Here is a 25,227-nt window from a genome sequence, read left to right on the forward strand (position 1 = left end):
CATGCGGTTTTGATGGAATGCAGATGCCCTCTTGCTCAGGTGAAAGGAGAGCCATGAGGTTTTAGCAGAGGACCCCCTCTTGCCCAGGTGAAAGAGAACCACGGGCTTTGCCAGAGTGGGGACCCCTGCAGCCAGGTGAAGGGGAGAAGCATGTGGCTTTTGCCAGAATGGGGACTCCTGCAGCCAGGTGAAGAAGAAAGCCACACGCTTTTGGTGGAGTGCTGACCCCTGAAGCTTTGGTAGAAGAGGCCCACGATGCTCCCTTTGGCTGCGTGGCCTAGGAAGCAGGAGAGACTTTGCCTGGAAGAAGAGTGAAATAACTCTTTGCCAGTGGACCATGAGAAGGTGCCACATGACTTTGGAGTAATTAGAGATCCTGCCTGGATGGCGACCCACCGGACAATGGCAGCAACCTGAAACACGAAGGTGTGCTTTTTTCCTGAGGTACAGTACCGCGAATTAGGGCGGGGGGGAGGAAGTGCTATGGGTGTCTGTGGTTATCCTAAAAGACTTTGATATTTTTATGGGGACATCGGGTCACTGCTTTAAGTCTGTATAGCTTTAAATAAACCTTTCCTTTCCTTTTCACAAATCTCTGGCATTGAGAGATGTCTTTCCAATTGGATGCAGACAGACAAGCCCAGTAGATATTAGTATACCGTCCTTGGGAGGGGTCCTTGTTTTCTGTAACAGTTTTTGGCATCCCTAGGTGGGCCAAATATTGCCCCCCTTGGACTCCTGTTCTGTAACAAAACCATAGTACTAGAAAAAATGTTGAAGTTCTGAGTGTTTTCTCTCCCTATCCCAGCATGTTATTTGAGAAAGAGGAAAAATTAAAAAATCCTTTCAGCGTATTTCTTTGTTAAAACCCAGTTTCAATGCTAAAAATGACATTTCTATTTATTTAAAGCAGTTTTTTTAAAAACCTCAGGTTTTTATTGGGCTTATGCATATAAGCATGTATATGGTATTTCAGATATAGCTATTCCCAGATTTAGCTGCCAAAACAATTGAGAGACTTAAATTTATATAAACGTAACAATATTTTTTGTTAACTTACTGGTTATAAGAACATTAAGAGGTTAAAAATGGCTCATATTTCACTTTCCCATTTACTGTTAGAAGTCTAATGCCCATTAACACTAACAATATTTTGCAGAATGTTTTTTCTTTTGTTTCTCCTTCCCTCTTTACTCTTTTGGCATATGAATATTATCAGGCTGCTTGAGCTCTGGAAGAGTTAGGGGGCAGGTACTACAATTCACTGTAGCTGTAATAAGGGTAATGTCACTTTAAGACATGTGATACTTTACGGAGAAGGAAGGGATGTATTGAAACAGACTACTGCTACTTACAGCACCGTATAGCAGCCCAGCTCCCACATTTTGCTGCCTTACTCTGCCCTGAATGCACTGGAGAGGGGATGGTCCATCATTAACTATAAACTGATTCTCATCAGGAAACTGCACATTATCTCATCATCACTTCAAAGGTCTCATCAGGCAGAGGCAATGCCAGGGGATGCTTTAAAGGTGAAAATGACAAGGTTTCCACCCCTCAAACCTTGGCTCCTTTTTTGACAATACAGTCTGAATGAACCCAATGCCTCCTTTATTGTGGAAATAGCATCGGAAGAGGAAAACATATTTTTTTAATCCTGATAAAGAAGATTATTGGGAAGCTCTTTTTTAAAAAATCTTGAATTGTGTCACAGATGGATTTTAGAAAGTGTTAGAGCTACCCAATGAACACTAATAGAGTACTCTGCTCTTGGCTGGATTTTTCAGGTAAGAAGCCTTTTTTAAGGATTTAAGATACAGAAAGCAGATTGGTAACCTATTCAGTCATCTCTAGAGAACTATGTAAGGCTGGATGCATTATTTGGGGGAAAACACTTACTAACATAGATGCAACCTCTTGGTAAGAGGGAGAGCAATAGGAGCAATATGTAGGAACCTTGGAAGTAATGCTGAGAATTAAAAAAAGTTAAATGAAAAAAAAGTGAAATCCCACAAAGGTCAACTCACAGTAATCTTTTGAGTGCTAAGATCACATGGGTGATAAAATAAGCAAAAGAAAGCAGGTACTGAAAACTGTTAAGTTTTGATTGTGGTATGTTTTTTTAAAGTTTAGATTAATTCCTAATGCATTTTAACTGAAATTCATGAGCAATCAGTGCATGCCACAGTCAACTCTCTTTTGTCTTTCTGTAATTTTCAAGGTATTTTGAAAGGCCCCAAAATGCATTCATTCAGGATTCACAGGAGGGGAGTTGCTGTTTATCTACTGAACAGAATGCACCTATGCTACACTGATAGTTCTGAAGACAATGAAGCTAAATCTGTTGTACACAAAAGTAAACAGTATGCAGTGAAACTAATTATAAAGTGAATGGTCCATCTGAATCACACTGGGGCATGAAAAGTACCATGCTGTTGAAAATAATGTTCCCTACTTTGCACTTAATTATGGTTGTCACCATTTGTTTGTTATAGTCCTAAAACCCTTCTTAAAGACAACTTATCTCTCCTAAACCCCATAAGTTATCTTGCATTATGCCTGTATGCACACACACATATATAAATATATTTTTGTTTTCTGAACATTACAGATTTTGAAAGAGTACCATTTCTATGAATAAAGAAGCCACAATGGGAGGTCACTAGCATATTTTAAATGTATAGCTGAAATAATTTGAGTGCATTTGACAGTGGGAAAAAAAAGAGACAACCTTGGTTCCAAAGCTCTCCCTATTTAAGAGAAAAGCATATAGTTTTACTGGATTCTTGTACAGAAAATGCTTCCATATCACTGGCTGAATAAAGGTGATGTTTCAAGTTGATTAATTTGAGGATATGAAATGCAGCATAAGGTGGTGTTTGAGAAATTGGACAATATATAGTGCAGCTGAGCCTTTGTAGCTCTAAGATCCTTACAGTTGCAGATAAGACTGTTAAAGTTTCAGCGCCTGTGAAAAGGTGTATGTTCATCCATAAATATATATACCACCTGCATATGCATATTCATCAGCACTATACAACAAATGCCACAATGGGCTCTTAGGAGGCAAAGCAATATTGTAAATTATGGCTTGCTCTACGACAGAACCATAAATTTTGCATCTGAAACTCATTCTGGCTGAAGACAATTCCTTCTGATTTTAAGTCCAGCCAGAAAGACTGATTCTATCAGGAGATTACAACATGCCTCTGAGAAATGATTACTTAGTTTAGAAGATAGCATAGTGATTAAAAATTCATGACTGTAGAATTAAAAAAAAAAAGAATCCACTCTTTCCTTTCAGGCTTATGTCAGACTTGCAATGAAGTCAGAATGAACAGAGTATGTAGCTTTTCATGCCTGGAATAACTATAACTTAAAGATCACTGCTTAAAACAGGATGTTTAGTTAGGATACTATGTTTTTAAATTGCCTAAATGATAGACTAACTTTTCTTATTTTGGCAATCCCTGGAGTTTGTTGCAGAAGCAAACTCTAAGGATTTTCGAAAATGAAATCGTGGTCTTCTAGAGAGTGTTTTTCTCAATCCCACTTTACAACATGACCTCTGCTGGGTCACTGTTTCTATTAGCAAAGGGACATCATGTCTGAGATCCCCTTTCCCTCATCAGTAGAACAGACCGAGCTTGGGGCTTGAAGCTGGGGCTAATCTCTCCTTCTAATGTTCTCTTTAGAGAATAGCAATGGTCTCTGCGATGTCCTGGGTCCTGTATTTGTGGATAAGTGCTTGTGCAATGCTGCTGTGCCATGGAGCCCTTCAGCACACTTTTCAGCAACACCACCTGCACAGACCAGGTAAGCCGGGCGCTGGTTCCACCACAGCCTCCAGTCTCACCACTCTCTCCTTAACAGATGGTTGACTGCAAGTGACAGAAAGTGCTATAGTCTGGGCAGCTTGCCTCTGAATTCCAAGACATATTGTTGGCTGGACGCTTTGGGGAAAAAAGGCTTACTAAAATGACTTGGGTTTTCTCTAAGAGTCTCTCTCCCCATACACAACTAAAATGTAAGAGTTGTTTGTTTTGGGATATTTTGGCCACAAGTGAAATATTCTGTAAAAGGTGGGATCATTTTCAAGACTTAAGGATTTTTTAGGGAAGCAAAATATGATTTTTGCAACTGATAAAATAATGTGTGTGTATTTGTGGGATGCATTTTTATCTAGTAAATATCTACAATCTCAGGGTGGCTACGGATTTTGTAGGAATGTTAGCGCCAAAATTGACTTTGGAAGTAATTTGCCAATGAAAAAGAAATTAAAAAGCAACTTACTATTTCTTGTCTGGTATTAATTTGTCTTCTTTCTTTTCTCCCTTTCTTCACTTTCTGTTCTTCCAGTATGCTCCGTGGCTTTGCTCTCACCAGTTTCAGGGACAAGTTCCGTTTACTCTGATATATACATACATACATATATATATATATATATATATATATATATATATATATATATTCTGCCTATATTGAATTTTGCGTCCCGGAAGCATTTTGTTTTCTTGTTCTTTCTGTTCAAAGTATATATATTTTTGCCGTTTCATAGCCTCGTTCTTAACTCTGGATTTTTCTCTCCTCTTTTGCCTCACCATTTTCTCATTACTACCCACCAGCTCGATTGTTACCAACGCAGGTTCTCGGAAAGATTTCATTCCATTTTGTGTTTAGCTTTATCATTTGCATTTATTTACTCCATTCTCCAGTTTCACCCCGCCGTACCCCACCCCCGCCCTCGCCAGGTCTGAGCTCTGGGGACCAGTTGCTCACCCAATCTTCCGATTCTCTGTGCTAAAGTGCTCCCAGCATTCCACCCCCTCTCCAAATCCCTTTCTGGCCTCCTCGCTGCCGCCAGGCTTCCTCGGGTTGCTTACGCTGTCCGGAGTACAAGCCTCTGCCTTTCCCAAGCTCTGCAGCTGGCCCAGGCACCGACCCTAGGTTCGTCCACAGTCCTCCAGCAACACCTGCCGGAGCGCTGCCTGCAGCCTCCCTGGGATCTGCTTTGAGGCTCCGCAGGATAAAAATAGGGCTGGCGAAGTCCAGGGAACTCTCCGTGCCAGCGGGGTGCTGGAGCCGAGTCACGGTGGGATGAGGGTTGGGGGAGGCCTGAGACTGGGCTGAGGCCAGAGGCTGCCTCTGGGTCCCAGCCAACCTCAATCCTCATGCCCTGGATCGGGGAGGGAAGGCGAGTGGGCGCTGGTGCCCCTGCAGGTGGGCCTGGAAAGCGCTCTGTTGCTGGGAGTGCTGGCATTTCTGGCATGTGTGTCCTGAGCTCGGAGTGGACACCTCCAGGTGCCTAGGTTTCAGTGCTAAGGTGGAGGAACAGCAAACTTGGGTCTGGAAACCCCCATGTTACCTCCCAACAGTCAATCACCAATCTGTTCTGACAAAAATGTCACACAAATAACGCAGGCAATCTGCATTCATTGTTTTAATTCTTAACAATAAGAGGGCATAACAAAAACTCAGATATGCTCAAGTCAATTCCCATTGTTTGGCTTGATCCTTTAGGTGTAATCTCTCCCCAAACATCCCCACCCCCAACCTGTCTCCTTTTGCCTTGGAAACTGAAGTTCTGAAGGTGTCCGTGGTTTGTGTGACACTACACAGCGAATAACTGCCATTGGAGGTCAGGTCAGTCTGATTTCACCTCTAGATCCTACTTCCCAAAGAGGACATACCTTAACGTCTCTCAGTGCAGAGAATAATCATGCCAAGTAGCCTTTCCAAGGAATTGGGAGTCTCTTGGCATAACTTGTGAAAACTTTCAAGTTATGTCAATAAGTGAACTAATTTGAAGTGAAAACCTGTTCTGAAAGGTGGTCCCTCCAGAACTGGTGAGCAGTGGCAAGTGACGATGGCAGAGCTCAGCACTGGCCATCATCTCTGTCAGGTAACATTAGTAACAGACCTTAGGCAAGTCACTTTTCTACTCTGAGCTCAATTTCCCCTTTAGAACTGTTGTGGAGTATAAATGGATTAATGTTGAAAGTGCTTTGTAAACTGTAAAGCTCTTCATAAATATCAGAATTATTGACATCATCTAACTTAACAGAGTAAAAACAGACATTAGCTGTGCAGCTAATAGTCCATCCACATAAGACAAAATTTTTGTTTTTACTCTTGCTGTTTTTTAACTGTATGACACCTGGCTAGAATAAATCACCAAATCCAGTTGTGTCTTATTTTATACTCTGTGCATGAAAAAAAGTACAGTTTGCAAGAGCTTTCACATAAATTATCTCTATTAATCAGTTAATATATTAGTTTTTTTGGTGAGAGGTTATGGCTATGCTACTTGTAATAAGTAAACTTGTGTCTTTATGGGGCTTATAATCAAAATTTTATAGCTTGAAACTCAGAAAAATATCACTAGGTCCTGACTGAAATTAAGCTCAGTATTTGTTTTCTTCTTCTCTTTCCTGAGAAATTGCTTATTATCACCAATGCATGTTGTTATGCCAATCTGTACTTCAAATACCCCAGGAAATTAGCACCAAAACTAATTTCAACCCCAAGTATTTATACATTTGGGACTTATTTAAGATTCATTGATAAAATGAAGAAAATATAACTACTCCTTTCTAGATACAGGAAAGTTAAAGTGATATGAAACTGATAGTCCAATTCATGTAATATGCTTATTCAACTTCTTGGGTTTTCAAGAATAGCTGGAAAGATTAAAGCAATAGATCTTGCCTGTAGCAATATTCTAGATTACTTCAGTCAGGAATACAATCTTCTTTAATGCAGTTTTCTATCTTGATTTTAGGAGTAAATCTGTGCTTTTTTTTGGATGAGAGTTGGGATGTTTCCCTTTTGTGGGTCTTAAATATTCAGGGGACACTAATGAAATGTGTATGAAAACAAGAGAGAAACCAGGGCCAGTTCTCAGTGACAATCCACCTCTAAATGAGCAAATAAATAAATAATAGATAGCTAAATGAGCAAAAGGGAAAAATAATCTCATTTTCTCAAATAAGTTAAAACAAGTGACATGATGAGGAAAAATGAGACACCAGCAGACCCTAAGCTTCACCACATTTGCCTAAGCTTGAAAAATCGCCGCTTTCACAGACCAGGAGCAAACAGACACCATGTGCATGCCAAGTACCCAGGAAATGTGAAAATGACAAATCTTTCACTCAGAGTCCTGATGAAGGGGGTGTGAAGGCTTTCCAGCTGCCTCCTCCCCTTCTTAGGAGTAGCCGGTCTCTCTCACAGCCTCTTACAGGCAGCTTCACCGTCCTTTTCTGGTTGAGATTGATGGTGCTATGAGATTGATGGTGCTATGATCCCAAGCAGCCAATTTCAGTCTCTCCAGAAATAATCCACTACACTGAAACAATGCTCCCCTCGATCAGATTGTGCTGCACATGGATGACACCAGCCAGCCAGGGTCCTTCAGAAGAAATGGTTAGAGGTTTGGACCAATTCCTGCTGTCAAAACACAAAATCAGGACAATGCTTTTGTGAGGCCATGAATCTATGGATCTGTCTCCTCAATGCATGGGTTTGTACACAGACAGAATGAGAATATATTAACTAGAAAGCTGACTGGTTTTAATGTATTCCCCTGCAGTCCCTAAGTACTTCCTATTCTTCATACTTACAGTATTAGTAATACACAATTTATTTTCAGTTACTCAGTGCTTAAGAAAGATTAAAACAGTCAATCAAATGGAAGTGAATTTTAAAATTACAGAAATGAATAATATGTTCTATAGATTAACAGATTTGTAATTTCAGTAATTTAATATTTGGCTAAATCAAGTTTTCATTTTGGGACTAATGCAAGAAATTACTATAACAACTTAAGAACACTCATGCTATTTTAAATATACAATATAGCATAAGGAGAGCTCTTCATTTAAAAAGAGACTAAACAATGAAAACTCAAAAATGGTGTTCCATTGTTCAAGTAGTTAAAATAGCTTCAATTTCTTATAATCACCAGTTGTTGGATAACAGATAAAAGTGGATGAATGATGTGCCAAATATAACTTTCTAATTTGGCATCAGTTTTTCCCTCTTATGGATATATGAATCATGACAGCAATTTAAATGGTTACTTAATTTCAAGTGTGAAGGTATATGAGGGTGTGTTTGAGGGGTTGTCCTTGAAACTTAATAAAATATGAATAATTTTGAAATACTTTAATGAGAAAAGATCATTGAGAGTCTCTAGTAATTTAAAACGGTATAGATAAATTGCATGAGACAAGAAGTTATAAGTGCTTAATGAATCATTTAGTCTGCAGTCATTGCTATTTTATTGACAAGGATGTAGGGAAATGATATATAAAAAGATTATTTTGAATAGAATCATCTGTATAACTTACGCTTGGCCTGATTTAAAACTATATTAAGCAAACTGTATATTTAGAAGTATTCATTTATGACTTAATCACTACATACTGAACATTACCATTCATTATAAAGTATATTTTTAATTAGAATATTAAGAAACATTCTTGTATACTTTATTTTTATGTTATTGTTCCATATTACTGTATTGAAAGCTGCTGAAGGCCCATGCATTAGAATACCAAGGTACAATACAATAAAGAATTGTTTTATAATCATGATATAAAAAAAGTAGTGCCCTGGCTGGTGTGGCTCAGTTGGCTGGAGCATTGTCCCATAACTGAGAAGTGGTAAGTTAGATCCCTAGTCCAAGAACATACAATTCCCCATTAGGGTGTGTATAGAAGGCAACCATCAATTTTTCTCTCTCTCCCTTCCTCTGTTTCTAAAAGCGAATGAAAAAATGTGCTTAGGTGAGGAGAAGGAAGGAAGGAAGAAAAGAAGGAAAAAAAGAAAAAGAAAATACTGAGAACAATGGATGTTACATATTGACTTTTTAAGAATTTGTGCTAGTATTAGGTTGCTAAGTGTAGTGAATTGGTATAAAGATTAGAACAGACAGGTTGTTATCTGGTTTAAACTGATGCTAGTGATAATCCATTGATGATCTGATTGATAATATTGACCTCATCCCAGAATCAGATGGCAACTATGTACATGTGTGCATTTGTCTGCAAAAATATCTATATGCGCCTGAGTGTAAAAATGTCCATGATCTACTGCTGAGTGAAAACAATAAGAAACAGAATACTCAACTTCAAAACAATTTTGGAGAAAAAAATATTTGCACATGCATAAAAATATCCGAAAAAAATATTAACATTCTTTATACAGCGTGAGTTCACCATAGTAGGGTACTCAACTAATTTAGAGGGTTTTTTTATAATTCTTTATTTTTATATTTATTTTTAGTATGAGACTATATTGCTTCTTAATAAGAAACCTTAAAATATTACCTACAGAGAGTTTTCTGGTAAAATTAGAAATATATCAAACATTATTTACTGTTTAAGGAACAAGAATGAAGTATAGGTAGGAAAATATCATGAAGCCCTTTTCTTCTAAGAGCTTTCAGTATTCAATATTTAATTAAGTATTAGCATGTCCCAATTCACAAAACATAGTCCCCTCAGGACAATCTTTGGTAACAAGCTGTTGGGGTAACACTTACTGCATGGTGTGGTCCCTTCTTAGAGATGTGCAGCACATGTTGAGTATATGGCAGTTCTGGAAAGATTTGCAGATGGGACCCTGATTGTATTTAACTTCTCACACATGTGTTGAGAAGTGTGCACCAAGGTGATTCCCGAATCTTGTGCTATTCATCTTTTTATCTCTGATTTCTGGTGAGGAACTTGACATATAATAGGCACTCAGGAAATATGTGTGAAATAATTAAGGAAAGAAGGGATGACTGTTCTGGTAAAATTTTAAACTCTTCTTTGTTAGTATCTGTGTGTGAGTGTGTGTGTGTATGTGTGTGTGTGTAGATGGATATGTATGAATCTGCTCATGTGTTTACAATTAGGAAATACCTCAAATGAAGAGTGATGTAAACATTAAGTCATCAGTATAACTTTTATGTATCTGTGCAATATCGTTGAGTACATAATTTGACTTTTTTCAATATTTTCCAGCTACTTCATTAATCAAAACAATCCAAAGAATATACTTACAAATGTAGTAAAAAATTAAATCCCAGTGGTTCTCAGTCACAACATGATTTTTTTCCTAGAGATTTAAAGCATTATAGGTTTGGCCTTGAGGGAATGAAAAGAAAATTCACTTAGCAAATAGGGAAAGGCCTTTTGCTTTCAAATCTTTTGATATAAAAAAATCATTTTATCTTTGTAGCAGCAAGAAAACAACACTAGAGAGGCATTTTTTATTTCCTTAGGGTAAAGAGAAAATGATTCATTTTTGTAACATTCTATGTAAACTATTTGAATTCTCAAAAGATAATGTCCTTAAAGCACTTAAGCACTTTCTTGGCCCACTATATCTTCCACCTTCTATGTCTTTATGCAATAAAATTGCAGAGAAAGAGAAGAGAGGTGATATTATCACAGTGACTTTCTCTCAGAAGATGGATAGATATGCTGAGGCATCTGCTGATTTGTGAAGCAGATTCTTCATCCATGTAAGGAAGGGGCCAAACCAATACTTACCAAGTGTAGGAGGGAGAAAGACCTCCTATGTGTTTGGCTCCTGGCTATGCTTGTACCCAAAGCCATTGTTCTACTGCTGCAATGACCTGTATTCATCTTTATTACACCTTGGACCTCCTCTTCTAGGCATGCTTCATTTTACTCAAGATTAAATCCAAGCTAAGAATAAATCCTATGTATACACCCATGAGATTTTTCTGATTTCCATTTGTGTGGGTGAAGAATGAGCTGACAGTAATGTGCTCTGAAATAAAGACAATGCTAGGGTCCAGACGTAGATGAGCCACCACACCATGGGTGGAAAAGCACTTCAAAGCTCTTGAAATTGACAGCATACCTTGGGTTAGGATCAGCAGGCCAGTGGGTCCTTTATCCTACTGAATAAATATTGTGTAAGTTCAATAAATGTTTTCTGGTAAACTAGAAAGAATTTTATATCCTTTAATAATGACAATACTGGCAGGCCAGCAGCACATGAAGCCTTTTTTTTTTAAGTCTAATGCTGATGAAGAGAGAGCATCAAAGTAAAGAGTAGATGCTGGAGCTCTCAGGATCTCACCTGGGGAGTAGGTTGCAAGGCTCCAGATGAGAGGATTAGAAGAAATCAATGATTTCCACATCATGCCTTGCAGCTTCAAGTAGGTGAGCCATGCCTTCCATTAAAAGAAAGGTGTATTCTGCCAAATAATGAAGTTTTAAGCTGACCAAGGAACTGATTCATTGATTTATCCATTTGATAGAGCAATATTAAAATCACCTTTGTATACTTAAAAAAAGTCTTCTGCTAAAACTATTTAAATCTTTTTGGATGATTTCATCAATGAACAACCACATACCGTCAAAGACTTGGCAGTTAACAAAAGTGATTAGATCAGCCTGAGGACCAGAGGTTACAGAATGCTGTACCATGTCAACTAAAAAGCATGTGCACATGTCCAGGGCACAAGACATACTTAGCTACAGCTGACAAGGGCTCAATGTAACCAGAACATTCAATGTTTTAATGCAAGTGGGCAACTTAAAATTTTGTATGTAATCCTCTTATCTTTTAAATAAAGTACTTATCTTTTAAAGGTGGGCCAAGCAAAACTGTTTGTGACCTCAGAAACTATTATTTTTAGTTCCAACATTTTATGATTCCTAACAAATGTATCAAATCCTTTTATGCAGTCAGGGTGGAGAAAGGTGAAGGCACTGGGGCCCAAAGAGGAATTCCTATGCATATCTGTCTTGGCCTGCTTTAAAATTATGCTCAAGGTTTTGTCCTAGCCTGAGATATCCCCAACGTGCTAAAACACCGGATTTCTGAAACTTTTGTATGATGTTGCATGGTATCACTGGAGGTCTGATAAACAGTGAGCATTTAAATAATGAAGCCAATGGCCTAAACAGAGGTCACATTTGAATTTTAGATAGAAAATCAGTTAATTGCTTTGTAGATTAAGGTTTTGGAAAAATATTAATTTGCAAATGTAATGAAACAGGGAAGCAGCGGGCATTATAGTGATGCCTATATAATACCCTAAACTGAACATGTCATTAAAATTCTCAACATCTAGTCTCAAGTCTGCTAGTAGATTGCAAATTTATTTTAAAACACAAGGATTTTTTGTCATTGTTTTTGAGCAAGCAATTAAAGACTATTTGTATTCATTTTATATGTGGAACTACAGTCTCTTTATTAGTATATGGAGTCATGATTCTATCAGAAATGTCAATGTAACTAAGGTGAACTGAGATTTCTTTATTTTTGTTGTTGTTCAAGTACAGTTTTCTGCCTTTTCCCCCCACCCAACACTCACCACCTTCCTCCCATTTCCACCCACCCCCATTATTGTCAATGTGTCCTTTGTAATTGTTCCTGTAAATCCTTCACCCTTTTCTCCTGAAATTCCTTCCTCTCTTTACTCTGAGCACTGTCAGCCTGTTCTCAATTTCAGTGTCTTTGGTTATATTTTGCTTGTTTGTTTGTTTGTTGATTAGGTTCCTGTTAAAGGCGAGACCACATGGTATCTGTCTTTCACTGTCTGGCTTATATCAATTAGCATAATGCTTTCCAGTTCCATCCATGCTCTTGCAAAGGATAGGAGCTCCTTCTTTCTTTCTGCTGCATAAAATTTCATTGTGTAAATGCACCATAGTTTTTTGATACATTCATTTACTGATGGGCATCTAGGTTGCTTCCAACACTTGGCTATTGTAAATTGTGCTGCTATGAACATTGGGGTGCATAGGTTCTCTTAGATTGGTGTTTCAGTGTTCTAGGATATAATCCTAACAGTGGAATCACCAGGTCAAAAGTCAGTTCCAGTTTTAGTTTTCTGAGGAAATTCGATACTGTTTTCCATAGTGGTTGCACCAGACTGCAAACCCACCAACAGTGCATTAGGGTCACCTTTTCTCCACAACCTCTCCAACACTTGTTGTTTGTTGCTTTGTTTATGATAGCCATTCTGACCAGTGTCAGGTGGTATCTCATTGTGGTTTTAATTTGCATCTCTCTGATAGCTAGCTATACTGAGCATCTTTTCATATGTCTCTGGACCCCCTGTATGTTCTGCTTGGAGAAGTGTCTGTTCAAATGCTTTGCCCATTTTTTAATTGGGTTGCTTGACTTCCTGGAATGGAGTTGTGTGAGTTCTTTATATATTTTGGAGATCAAACCCTTGTCTGAGGTATCATAGGAATATATGTTTTCTCATATGGCTGGTTTTCTTTTTATTTTAATATGGTTTTCTTTAGCTGTGCAGAAGCTTTTTATTTTGATGAGATCCCATTTGTTTATTCTTTCCTTTATGTTCCTTGCTCTAGGGGACATATCAGTAAAAATGTTGCTGCATGAAATATCTGAGATTTTCCTGCCTATGTTCTCCTCTAGGACTTTAATGGTGTCCCAGCTTACATTTAAGTCTTTTATCCACCTTGAATTTATTTTGGTGTATGGTGTAAGTTGGTGCTCGAGTTTCATATTTTTTTTTTTGCACATAGCTGTCCAGGTCTCCCAACACTATTTGTTGAAGAGGCTATTTTTGCTCCATTTTATGCTGCTTCCCCCTTTGTCAAAAATTATTAACCATAGAGATTTGGGTTTATTTCTCGGCCATTTGTTCTGTTCCACTGGTCCATGTACCTGTTTTTATGCCAGTACCAGGCTGTTTTGATTACAGTTGTCTTGTAATACTGTTTAATATCAGGTATTGTGATCCCTCATGCTTTGTTCTTCTTTCTCAAAATTGCTGCAGCTATTCAGGGTGATTTATGGTCCTATATCAATTTTTGAAGCATATGTTCTTTATCTGTGAAATATGTCCTTGGTACTTTAATAAGGATTGCATTGAATGTATAAATTGCTTTGGGTAGTATGGACATTTTGATGATGGTAATTCTTCCAATCCATGAACACAGTATATATTTCCTTTTTTTTTTTTTGTATCTTCCTTGATTTCTTCAATGTTATGTAGTTTTCTGAGTACAGGTCTTTTACCTGCTTGGTCAGGTTTATTTCTAAGTATTTTATTTTTTTGTTGCTATATCAAATGGAGTTTTTCTCCTGATTTCTGCTTCTGCAATTTCATTGTTGGTATACAAAAATACCTTTGATTTCTGGATATTGACTTTTTATCCTGTTGTTTTGCCAAATTCATTCATTAGGTTGAGCAGTTTTTTGGCAGTATCTATAGGATTTTCTATGTATTCTATCATGTCATCTGCAAACAATGACAGTTTTGTTTCCTCCTTTCTGATTTGGATGACTTTTATTTCCTTTTCTTATCTGAATGCTGCAGCTAGGACTTCCAATTCTATGTTGAATAGAAGTGGTAAAAGTGGACAACCTTGTCTTGTTCCTAATCTAGGTGAGAAAGATTTTAATTTTTTGCCCATTGAGTATAATGTTGGCTGTAGCTTTCTGATATATGGACTTTATAATGTTGAGGAATGCTCCCTGTATTTCTACTTCACTGAGTGGAAATGAGTGCTGTAATTTTTATAATTTTTATTATAAATGGGTGCTGTACCCTATCAAGTGCTTTTCTGCATCTATTGATATGATCATGTGGTTTTTATTTTTGCTTTGGTTTATGTGATGTATTTCATTAATTGATTTGTGAATATTGTACCATCCTTGCACCTGTTAGATAAATCCCAGTTGTTCATGATGTATGATCTTTTTAATGTATTGCTGGATGTGATTTGTCAATATTTTGTTGAGGATTTCAATGTGTATTATCATCAGCGATATTGGTCTGAAGTTTTCTTTTTTGTTGAGTCTTTATCTGTTTTGGGGATTAGGGTGGTCCTGGATTCATAAGAAGATTTTGGGAATGTTCCATCATTTTCAATTTTTTTGGAATAGTCTGTGAAGTATAGATGTTAGCTCTTCCCTAAATGCTTTGTAGAATTCTCCTGTGAAACCATCTGGTCTAGGGCTTTTGTGTGGCGAGAGTTTTTAATTACTGCTTCAATTTTGTCTGCTTTTATTGGTCTTTTCAGACTTTCTGCTTCTTCTTCATTCAGTTTTGAAAGATTATACATTTCTGGAAATTTGTCCATTTCACCCATGCTTTCAAATTTCTTGCCATATAGTTGTTTGTAGTAATTTCCTTAAAATCCATTGTATTTCTGTGGTATCAATTGTAACCTCTCCTCTTTCATTTCTGCTTTGGTTTATTTGAGTCCTCTCTCTTTTTTCTTGATGAGCCTTCTTAACAGCTTGTTGATTTTGTTTTTCTTTTCAAAGAACCAGCTCCTAGATTCATTGATCCTTAGAATTGTTTTTTTTAGCCTCTTTGTCATTTAATTCTGCTCTGATCTTGGTTATTTCCTTCCTTCTACTTGCTCTGGGCTGTCCTTGTTTTTGTTTCTCTAGTTCTTATAGGCATAGGGTTACGCTGTTTATTTGAAATTTTTTAATCTTATTTAGGTAGGCCTGTATTGCTATGAACTTCCCTCTTAGGACTGCCTACACTGTGTTTCATAAGGTTTGGGTTGTTGTGAGTTCAATTTCACTTGTTTCCAGAAATGTTTTAATTTATTCTCTAATCTCTTTCTCGACCCATTAATTGTTTAGTAGCATGGTATTCAATCTCCATCATTTTGAGTGTTTTGTTTTGTTTTTTCCTTTGAGGTTGTTTTCTAGTTGCAGTCCCTTGTGGTTGGAGAAACTTTTTTTTCTTTTTTTTATATTTCCCCCACTATTCTTGCCCTCCCCCCTGTCTATTTTCTACCTACTGTCTATGCTATTTTCTGTGCCTTCTCCCCCCTTCTCCCCTTCTGGAGAAACTTTTTAATATGATTTCAATTTTCTTGAATTTGTTGAGGCTTGTTTTATGTCCTATCACCTGGCCTATCTTTGAAAATGTTCCCTGTACATTTGCAAAAAATGCATTTTTTTGGTATGTGTATTTTCCTTCTTTGGAATGAAAGGCTCTATATGTATCTGTTAAGCCCATTTCATCTAGTTTATTATTCTATGTCATGATATCTTTGTTGATATTTTCTTTGGAAGATCTATTTTTGACTGTGGGTTATTAAAATCTCCTACTATAATTTTGTTGCTGTCAATATTTTTCTTGAAATTCTCCAAAATTTTCTTTATGTATTTGGGTGCTTCTATATTGGGTACATATATATTTACAATGTTTATGTCTTCTTGGTGGATTCTTCTCTTGAGTAGTAGGAAGTCACCTTCTGGGTCTCTCTTTATGGTGCTTTTTTTGAAGTCTATTTTGTCTTATATGAGTATTGCTACCCTGGCTTCTTTTTTTCCTGTCCATTTGCTTGAAACATTTGTTTCCAGCCCTTCACTTTTAGTCTGTGTAGGTCTTTTGTCCTGAGGTGGGTCTCTTGTAGGTCATGTGTGGGGGTCATGCTTTCTTATCCATTCAGCTATTCTATGTCTTTTGACTGGAGCATTTAATCTATTTACGTATAAGGTTAGTATTGATAGGTACTTATTCATTGCCATTGTTGTACCTGTGTTCCTCTCTGTCTCTCTTTTCCTTCCTCTTCTTAAAGCAGTCCCTTTAGCATCTCTTACAGAACTAATTTGTAGGAGGTGTATTCTTTTAGACTTCTTTTGTTTGGGAAGCTTGTTATTTGGCCTTCCATCTTGATTGAGAGCCTTGCTGGGTAAAGTAGCCTCAGTTGCAGGCCTCTGGCTCTCATTCCTTGATATATTCCTTGCCATTCTCTTCTGGCTTGAAGTGTTTCCATTGAGAATTCAGCTGCTAGTCTTATCAGAGCTCCCTTGTATGTTACTTTCTGTTTATCCCTTGCTGCCTTTAAGATTTTCTCTTTGTCTTGGAATTTTGCCATTTTAATTATGTTGTGTCTTGAAGTGGGCCTCTTTGTATTCCTTTTGATTGGGACTCTGTGATTCCTGGATTCGTGTGACTTTTTCTCTCATCAAATTAGGGAATTTTTCTCTCATTACTTTTTAAAATAGGTTTTCTATGCCCTGCTCTTCTTCTTCTCCCTCTGGTATCCCTATTATATGGATATTATTACATTTCATGTTGTCTTGCATTTCTCTTAATCTGTCTTCATTCTTTCTGAGCCTCTTTTCCTTTTCTTGATCTTTCTGGGTGTCTTTTTTTTACCTTGTCCTCCAGCTCACTGATTCAGTCCTCTGCTTTAGTGAGCCTGCTTTTGCCTGCCTGTCTACTGTGTTTTTGAGTTCAGAAATTGTATTCTTCATTTCCTCTTGGCTCTTGTTGATAGTTTCTATTTTCTTTTTCATGTTGATATAGTTTTCAAACTCTACAATATAGAGTTTATTGTAGTTTTCCTGTAGTTTCTGGTAATTCTCTATTAGCTCATTGAGCTTCCTTCTAACCATTGCTTTGAACTTAGTATTTCATAGTTGAGTTGCCTCTATTTCATTTAGCATTCTTTCTGAGGTTTCCTTTTTTTTCATTTGGGAATTCTTTGTCTTCTCATCTTCTCATTGTTTGTGAGACTCTTCTCATTAGTCTCTGCTTCTTAAATGGATATGTTCTGACTCCCTGTGTTTCTGTTGTGAACTTCTATGCTAGAAGGTATGTGAGATTCAGTGGTGCCATCTCCTTAATCTCCTCAGCTCATTGGTCTTGAGCTGGCATTTATGTTGTTTCTCTGTATGTCTTTGTGTTTTGATTGTTGTTGGGTCTTTCTTGGTGGGTCCTTCCCTCCAGCTGGTTATCTGAGAGTCATTCCATCCACCATATCTTGTATTTTGTTTTGCAGGTGTGGACAGGTTGTGTTGAAGCCGATTCTTTTGTGTGTATGAGGTTTTGAGGCTTTCTTTCTTGCTCTTGTTCAGTTGTTTGTTGTGGGTAATTTCTCCACCTTTTAACTGTATTTCCAGATTTGTTCTGGATTGAGGTTACTGTGGCTTCTACTCCCTCCTTCACTTTCTTCCATTGTTATCTATTGGTGGTTCCTTTGTCGGTGTGATTGATTCCTCTTCCAGCAGTTGTACTGGTGTTCACTCCTCCCACCTTGCAAGTTCTCTGGAGTAGCAAAGTGAAATTTGTCTCACTGCCTCACTTGTTGAGATGACCTGTCATTGGGTCTAATTCTGGTCCTTTCACAGCTCCAGGTTTTGTTGTCTCACTGTCTGATTTTTCAGTGTCCTCTAGAATTTTTCATCTTTAGTGTTCCATGTATGCTGGGATACTGTTGGCTTTTTACCCTGTTCCTCAGAAGATTGGCTAGGTGTTTCACCCATGTGCAGAGAGAAGTGAACTCTGCTCCCACCTATCTCACCACCATCTGCCTTTTTAAACTGAGCTTTCTTAAGTCAGTATTTTGCTAGGAAACATTGCATAGTGCCTACCTGCAAATGATTAGATTTCATGCAATTTGGAGAAGAATAATTTGTTACCAGTGTATCATGAGTGTTGTTTTAGTTGGTGATTTTCATTTGTTGTTGTCCTTACTTTTAAATTATAAATTAGTGTAGGTTAAGTTTCATCATTATCAATTTGTTGTTGTGGGCTATTTTGTTAACACTATAGTCTGTAATGATGCATATTTACATATTTTGAATTTAAGATTTGGGGGAGATTGGACTTAAGACCTTCCTGAATTGTGTCAGTAATTATTCATCTATGTCCTTATTGTAAAATGTATATATGGTGACACAATGATTACCTGCCTATGGATCTATGTAGTGTAAGTCTCAAAGTAAGTAATATTTTGTTTTTTATATATCTATAGGGCAGCATTTTATAAAATATGAGCATGTTAATAGGCTTATATTATATAAAAATAATTAGTGATTCACAAATATATCCCCCGAGTATTATTACCTAAGTATTTTTCTACTGGAAAATTGAAACAGGTAGGAATTTCATATTTCACTTCCTCAATGTGCTATGGTAAGGAAAGTTTGAACACCAGTATTTTTTGAAGAAATTGTAACTATGAGAGAAAAATCCATTGTAGAATTCTGACTTTTAAAATAAATGACATAGCAAAATAATAAAAAATAAAATAAAGCCATTTTAAAAAATAAAACGGTAAGCTATAAAACAGGAGAACATGTTAATTGGAAACCTCCCAGATGATGTCTTGCTAAGTTCCATTGTCTTTGTAGGTACTTTTATCTCTTTATCTGATGAAATACAAAATGGCATGTACCAGACATGTGTTTGAGATACTAGGTCACTGGGTGAACATTTGTATGATAACATTTTTGACAGTCTCTCCCAGGATTGTTTAGAAGTAAAAGCAGATTTATGGTATATATGTTGCCAATCTGCTGCCCTCTCTCTGTCACAGGCTCCGTAATCAGTCACAGTGATTGTTCCCTCAGAGTCTAGATGTGATTTCAGAGTCTTTCTCAGTTCTTCTCCAGGCACCATTTATTAATTGATTAACAATGGCAAGCAGTTGAGAGTCTCTGACCATCCTTGATGTCACATAATTGAATGACCTCCTCCAGAATCCCTCTCCTATCCAAAAAATTCATGCCATAAAACACTTCATTAAAAAATAAGAAAATGGACCAAATTGCAGTTAAATATAAGTTCAAATAGTAACACACATCTAGTAATTACTGTTTGAGATAGTGCAGTTTTAGACAATTCTGTTGGCTTCTATTAGTCACAAAACTTTCTCTTCATTACTTTCAGATTTTTTTTATTTCTTTTCTCACTCTTCTCTAACTCTGTGTTTAAGATGCAGAGCTGCTTGTGATATGAGCTCTCACCAAACAAAATGCTCTGTGATTTTAAATAATGAAGCAATTCATTATGAACAGAGAAGGTTTGGGAAATCCTTAGGAGAGGGTAATTTTGAGATGGGCTTTGGATGTTTGGCAGAGAATGAGCTAATAGCAAAGGGTCAAGGGTTGTCTATTCCACTAAAGGGAACAGAACAAGTAAAGGCTTAGAGGCAGTTAAGAGAAATAAGGGTATGGGGTGTGGGGTGGGGTGGCGGATCTGGATAGCTGTAGGCCCTAACCTAGTTAGAGAAACTTTGTATTCCACTTAAAGAGAAAACAAAAATATTTCTTTGTTATTGTTTTGTAATCTAATGTGAACACATGACCACAGGTAAGATGGAAGGGAAGAGCCCCAGTACCTACAATTAGAGTTTCTATAGAAAGCAAGTCAGTTAATTAACAAAAATGCAGCATGGGCACTTTAGCCAGACTCTCAGAATCCCTTGAGGACTTTCACACTGCTTCCCTGACCAAATCCCCAGCTCTGAGTAGAGGGAGCCCAGCAGTTTGGCAGTACTTTACACAGTGTCTGGGGCACATCATTAGTACCAAATAAACACTTGCTGAGTGAATTAAAGAATGAATGATCCCAAGTTGTTAATGTTTAGTTGAATCCTCACAATAACCTTATGAAGTGGATTTTTTTCCCATTTTACTGATAAAGAATATCTTAAAGAAAAGTTAATTGACCTTTTTGAGATCATGGAGTTTGGGAGGGCAAGTTGAGAGTTTCCCCACCTCTGAATAATGGTTCAGTTTACTGAATCTGTGCTGTGAGTAGGCCCCGATACACGCTGTTTCTTGAGATGTTTGATCTATACCACAACACTATTCAGTCTCTATTGTGACTCCATTGTACAAAACACTGCAAAATGTGGACAATAATAAAAAAGCTGAGAAGGAAGCTGAGACTGTGCACCAACTTTCAGTTGAGTGCTCCTCCTGTCACAACCAGGTACTGATTTTAGGAATATCAGCCAGCTAGTCTTGGTCACTTTAACTCTCAAAACATATCTCTGTGTTGAGGGACATAGTTCTGCATTCACAGGCCACTGTGTCTTAGCCATTTAGCTTAGCCATATCACACAAGAATTCTGAATACTGTGGCAGAGTAATGCTTTAGTTTTACTTTTGTTGTGTCAACAGTTCTGGCTGGAAGCATGCTTTCTTATTGGATTAATAGCACCTCATTTTCAATAATTTCTTATAGGCTATTGTCTCCTAACATACTTTTTCAGAGTTTGGAGGCCCTGTTTGTGCTCCAGGCAGGGAAGCAACAGCATAGGATAAATCTACATTTATTAGACTCAGTCTTAGTGTAGATATTCTGGTTTAGTTAAAATGAAGTTATAAATCATTCACACTGGAGGAAAATTCTCTGTAACTGCAGTTTACTTTTTGATAAGTTTTTCTGGCATCTATCGTATTGAGACTTTATAAATTATATAGAATATTGTAAAGTGGGCTGACCTTTCCAGTAAGTGGTTTGGTCATTTGCAACAGTGTCTTTTTGCAAACATATGAATTTGCTGTCTTTCAAATAAAACGTTCTAGACCCATAGCCCAATAACATGTTAGGTAGAAATTGCTTATGCAATCAGACCTGAAGTCTCCCTTTAAAATTTATCTTATCATCAAAATAAACCTCATTCTCTCTTCTGAAATTTCCACATGGCCAGTAATGGCAGATTCCTGACTCATAGTTCAGTCTTCCCATGATTATGCCATTCCAGTCACTGCTAATCAATTATGGCATCCTTTGTATTTTAGTGGTTTTAATCTCTGAGTTTTTCCAAGCAGTGTTTCAATCACTTAGCTGTTAAAGGAGGAAGAATGATTTAAAAAACAATAATGACAACTACCCTCAGAACTATTATTATGCAGTACCTACTACATTGCCTATGAAACACACTGTGCACATTGGAATTACCAGTTTAATTTTGAGATGAAACATAACGTCTATTTTTGATCTAGGTTGTGCTCATACGTAACTGTTTTTCTCTCTCAATAGGGACCATGGAATTCATTTAAAATCAATGATTTAAATGATTAAACAAGTTGATACATATGAACTACTTAGAATGATTCCTAGAACAGTGTAAGTACACATCATGTGTGTAGAATCTACATATATCATTGGGAATTGACGTGTGCACTGGCCTGCGGTGCCCATAGCATCATGGATGAAATATACAAATTCACCCGGACTACTGAGTCCTGTGGAGGAAAAGGGATGGCATGGCTACTCCCTCAAGTGGGGAGCAACCCAGAACGGCCTGGCCACTCTTTCAAGGGGAGAGCATGCTGACCCTTGCCTAGATAGGCTTTTATTGGGTTTAATTTGCATAGGACTACAGGTACAGCTCATTAATAATTGTCAGGCAGTAAGGATCAAACAATAGATAGCATGCAAAGAAATACCAGGGCCTATTCTGAGTCAGGGTCTATTAGCTAAAGGGCTACAAGACTTTGGGAAACAAACTCATTTCCTGCTTGGACCTTTATGATTTAATTGAGAGCATTCTTAGCAAAGCAGCTTTCACAGAAGTTTACTATTCTTTCTTAGGTCTGATCACCCAGGGAGCCCACCCTTTCCAGCAGAGGGCTGTACCACCCTCTGTCATTGTTTCAGGCTTAAGTCAGGCAGAGGAAGCAGATAGCCAATGAATTCTTGGAGACTTCTCCCGGACTCAGGGGAGTCAGACTTTGTCAAAGCTGAGGGGCACAGCACAGGTACATCACCTCCTTTCTCCATAGCCCCCAAAGTCCTTCCCTGGGGCCTCCATGTGATCATGCCTGTCATTCCCCTCTTGGGGAATCTTACCTGTCATTGGCTAACTGATCAAGCATTAGAGGCCAGTTATGAAAAAAAAGAGCAGAAGCAGTGCTCCTGCCAGAGAGATAAACTTTATCTCCTTGGTGGCTTATGGTCTGAAGGTCACACACTCAGCCTAAGCTCCTGAAACCAGTCAGGGTGGCTCCCAACAGGGAATTACTTAAAGAGTTGACTGACTTGTAAGATTTTACATGATTTCAACCTTTTTCTCACCAGTGACTCTTGGCCAAATAGTTGTAGGAGTAGGAGCAGGTTGGTGAACTAGGAAAACCATGAGTTCATATCCCAGCACTATTTTATCACACTATTATCTGTAAGTGTGGGCAATTCAGTGTCACTCTTCCTGCCTTACCCATAAAATGGGGATTCCTGTTCATAAATCCTTATCTTACAGACTTAAGTGAGAAATAGAAATATCTGTTCTACATCTGCCATCTAGTAGGTGTCTAGTACATGGAATCTTGTTACATTGTTATATAAATATATGAATGTCAAAGTAAAGATGGCATACATTAGAAGGATTGCTCGTTACTAACATCCACCCATAATATTTTACTGTATAAACAGAATTCACATAGAAGTTTTACAACTTGGGTTTATTTACTCACTTTATCAACACATCTGAGTTTTCTGATAATTTTCCATGTACTCAACACAAACAAGAAAAAGGGATTTTAGGGCTAATCTCTACTCTGAAATCCATATTAATTCACCTTGAGTGCTAATTCAGTATGAATGGGTCAATACTTACAGCATCATTTCTTCTAACAGCATGTTACATATATAATTACTGAAGAAGGTGTTCTAATGAATATGTTTCATAGAGTCTGTATGATTCCAAATAATAGGAAAGTTTGATTAATTAATTTAAATATCTCGCCAACACCTCATGAATGGGAAATAGTCCAAATATCACCATTAATCCAAAAAGTTAGCGTTGGTGCTTTGTGATTTTCAAAATGGATTATAAGTCTATTATAACTCTATTAAAAGAGCTACTAGTCAAATGAAATCTTACACCATTTATCAGTACTTCCATAGGTGTTTTTTTCTTTTCATGAACTATGTTGTTATAATAGCCCATTAACTCTTTAAAATAGGATGCAACTACTAAAGGAAGATACCTAGGTATATACTGGTAAGCATATTAGTACCTAAATGTCCATAGGTTTCATCCCAGTATACCATTTTTGTGTACTCTTATGTATATCCCATATTTTCTCATCTGAATACAATATGATTCCTTGGTGTATCAACGGTTGCTTAAGCATCATGCTATCCGCTATTTTGAGCCTTAGCAAAAAAAAGTGTCAATGTTACTTGTGTTTTATGTCTCTAGGTAATTTATGTTAACATGAGAGAATAGCTTATATAGATAGACTAAAGATATTAGAGATAATGATAAATTTGAATAGTGTTTTAGAGTCTCTTAAGAACCACACCCAATAGGCAAGAGATCTCTACTGAAGACATCAAAGTCCTACAGAAGCCTTGCCAAATCACTCAATAAAACTTTATTATCTCTTTTTAACTGTCCTCATTAACATACTTCAAAATGCTGTTAAATATTTCTGGCAAGCAGAAAATTAGAGTAATTTTATAATAGTGTAAAGAATTTATTATAATCTCTTCATGAGTCTATTTGTATTCAGTGTGATGTTAATAGTTGCCAAACAAACCAGAGTTACTTGTATTTAAGTTGTTAAAATCAAGGGTAGTTTATTATTACTGTAAGCAGAAGGCTCTATTGATGTATGTGTTTGCATGAATAAGATCTGGTGTAAAGTTCTTTCTTCTGGACATGGTATCATTTATCAACAGAAAACAATATGAAAATGCTAATTCCAGAAAGTTGTCATTATATTAGAACTGTTGGAGGTGGAAGCTTCAGATACTATTTATAATCTCATATCCAGTGTTAGGTAAACACAGTGGGATTCCTGCCAAAGCAGTTATCCCTGTTTTCATACTATGTCTCAAAAGGGGCTCCAATCCCCTTTCCTTCATTGGAGGGGTTATTTGGAGAGGAAGTAAGATCTGGGTCAAGGTTTCCATTAAAAATATACATATTTCAAATGAGACCTGAAGACATAGGAAGGGCTAAACCAAAACTTAGAGATGGATTTTGGGCAGCAAAGAATTCTAGATATTATGAAAACCTGGAAGCAGACAGGAAGATACATTAGAAAAATCTGAAAAAGATCAGAAGATCAGAAAAAAGGCATACACTTGATATTGATTAATGAATGTACATACAAAATATTTTCAAGATAGCAGGAAGCAATGAGTAAAAATTGACACTGAAAGAAAAAATTAATTTAACTCTTCCTCCTTGTCAGTTGTCTCTAAGATTATATATATATATATATGTGTGTGTGTGTGTGTGTGTGTGTATGTGTATACATATGTATATATACACACATATATAATATTATATAACATATTTTGGATCATAAGACACACCTAGGTTTCAGAGGAGGAAAATCAGAAAAAAATTTTGAAGCAAAAAAGGTGGTAAAGTATTTAATAACATAAATAACATAATATTTCACCAATGTAAATGTAAACAGAACTCAACAGCAGCATAAACAACTATTATTCTGCCTAAATTGAAGGGGGGGTGCGTCTTATAGTCTGGA

At 37.1% G+C, this 25,227-nt stretch overlaps 1 protein-coding gene across 2 annotated transcripts in view; it reads left to right on the top strand.

Moving 5' to 3' along the window:
* Positions 1-328: 328 nt before the first annotated feature.
* TAFA1 (TAFA chemokine like family member 1) overlaps positions 329-25,227 on the top strand; it is a 597,419-nt gene continuing 572,520 nt past the window's right edge. Inside the window, exons 1-2 of one of the 2 annotated variants that reach the window (XM_037040915.1) lie at positions 329-444; positions 3,696-3,816. In XM_037040915.1, the coding sequence (XP_036896810.1) occupies positions 3,705-3,816 (112 nt within the window). In that variant the 5' untranslated portion in view covers positions 329-444; positions 3,696-3,704. Of the gene's footprint in view, positions 445-1,706; positions 1,788-3,695; positions 3,817-25,227 lie in introns of those variants that run through there. The other variant, XM_037040914.1, reaches the window with a different exon arrangement.

This window comes from Sturnira hondurensis, unplaced genomic scaffold (assembly GCF_014824575.4).
Source record: "Sturnira hondurensis isolate 20B ecotype Veracruz unplaced genomic scaffold, ASM1482457v3 Scaffold0002840, whole genome shotgun sequence".
NCBI classification, from domain to species: Eukaryota; Metazoa; Chordata; class Mammalia; order Chiroptera; family Phyllostomidae; genus Sturnira; species Sturnira hondurensis.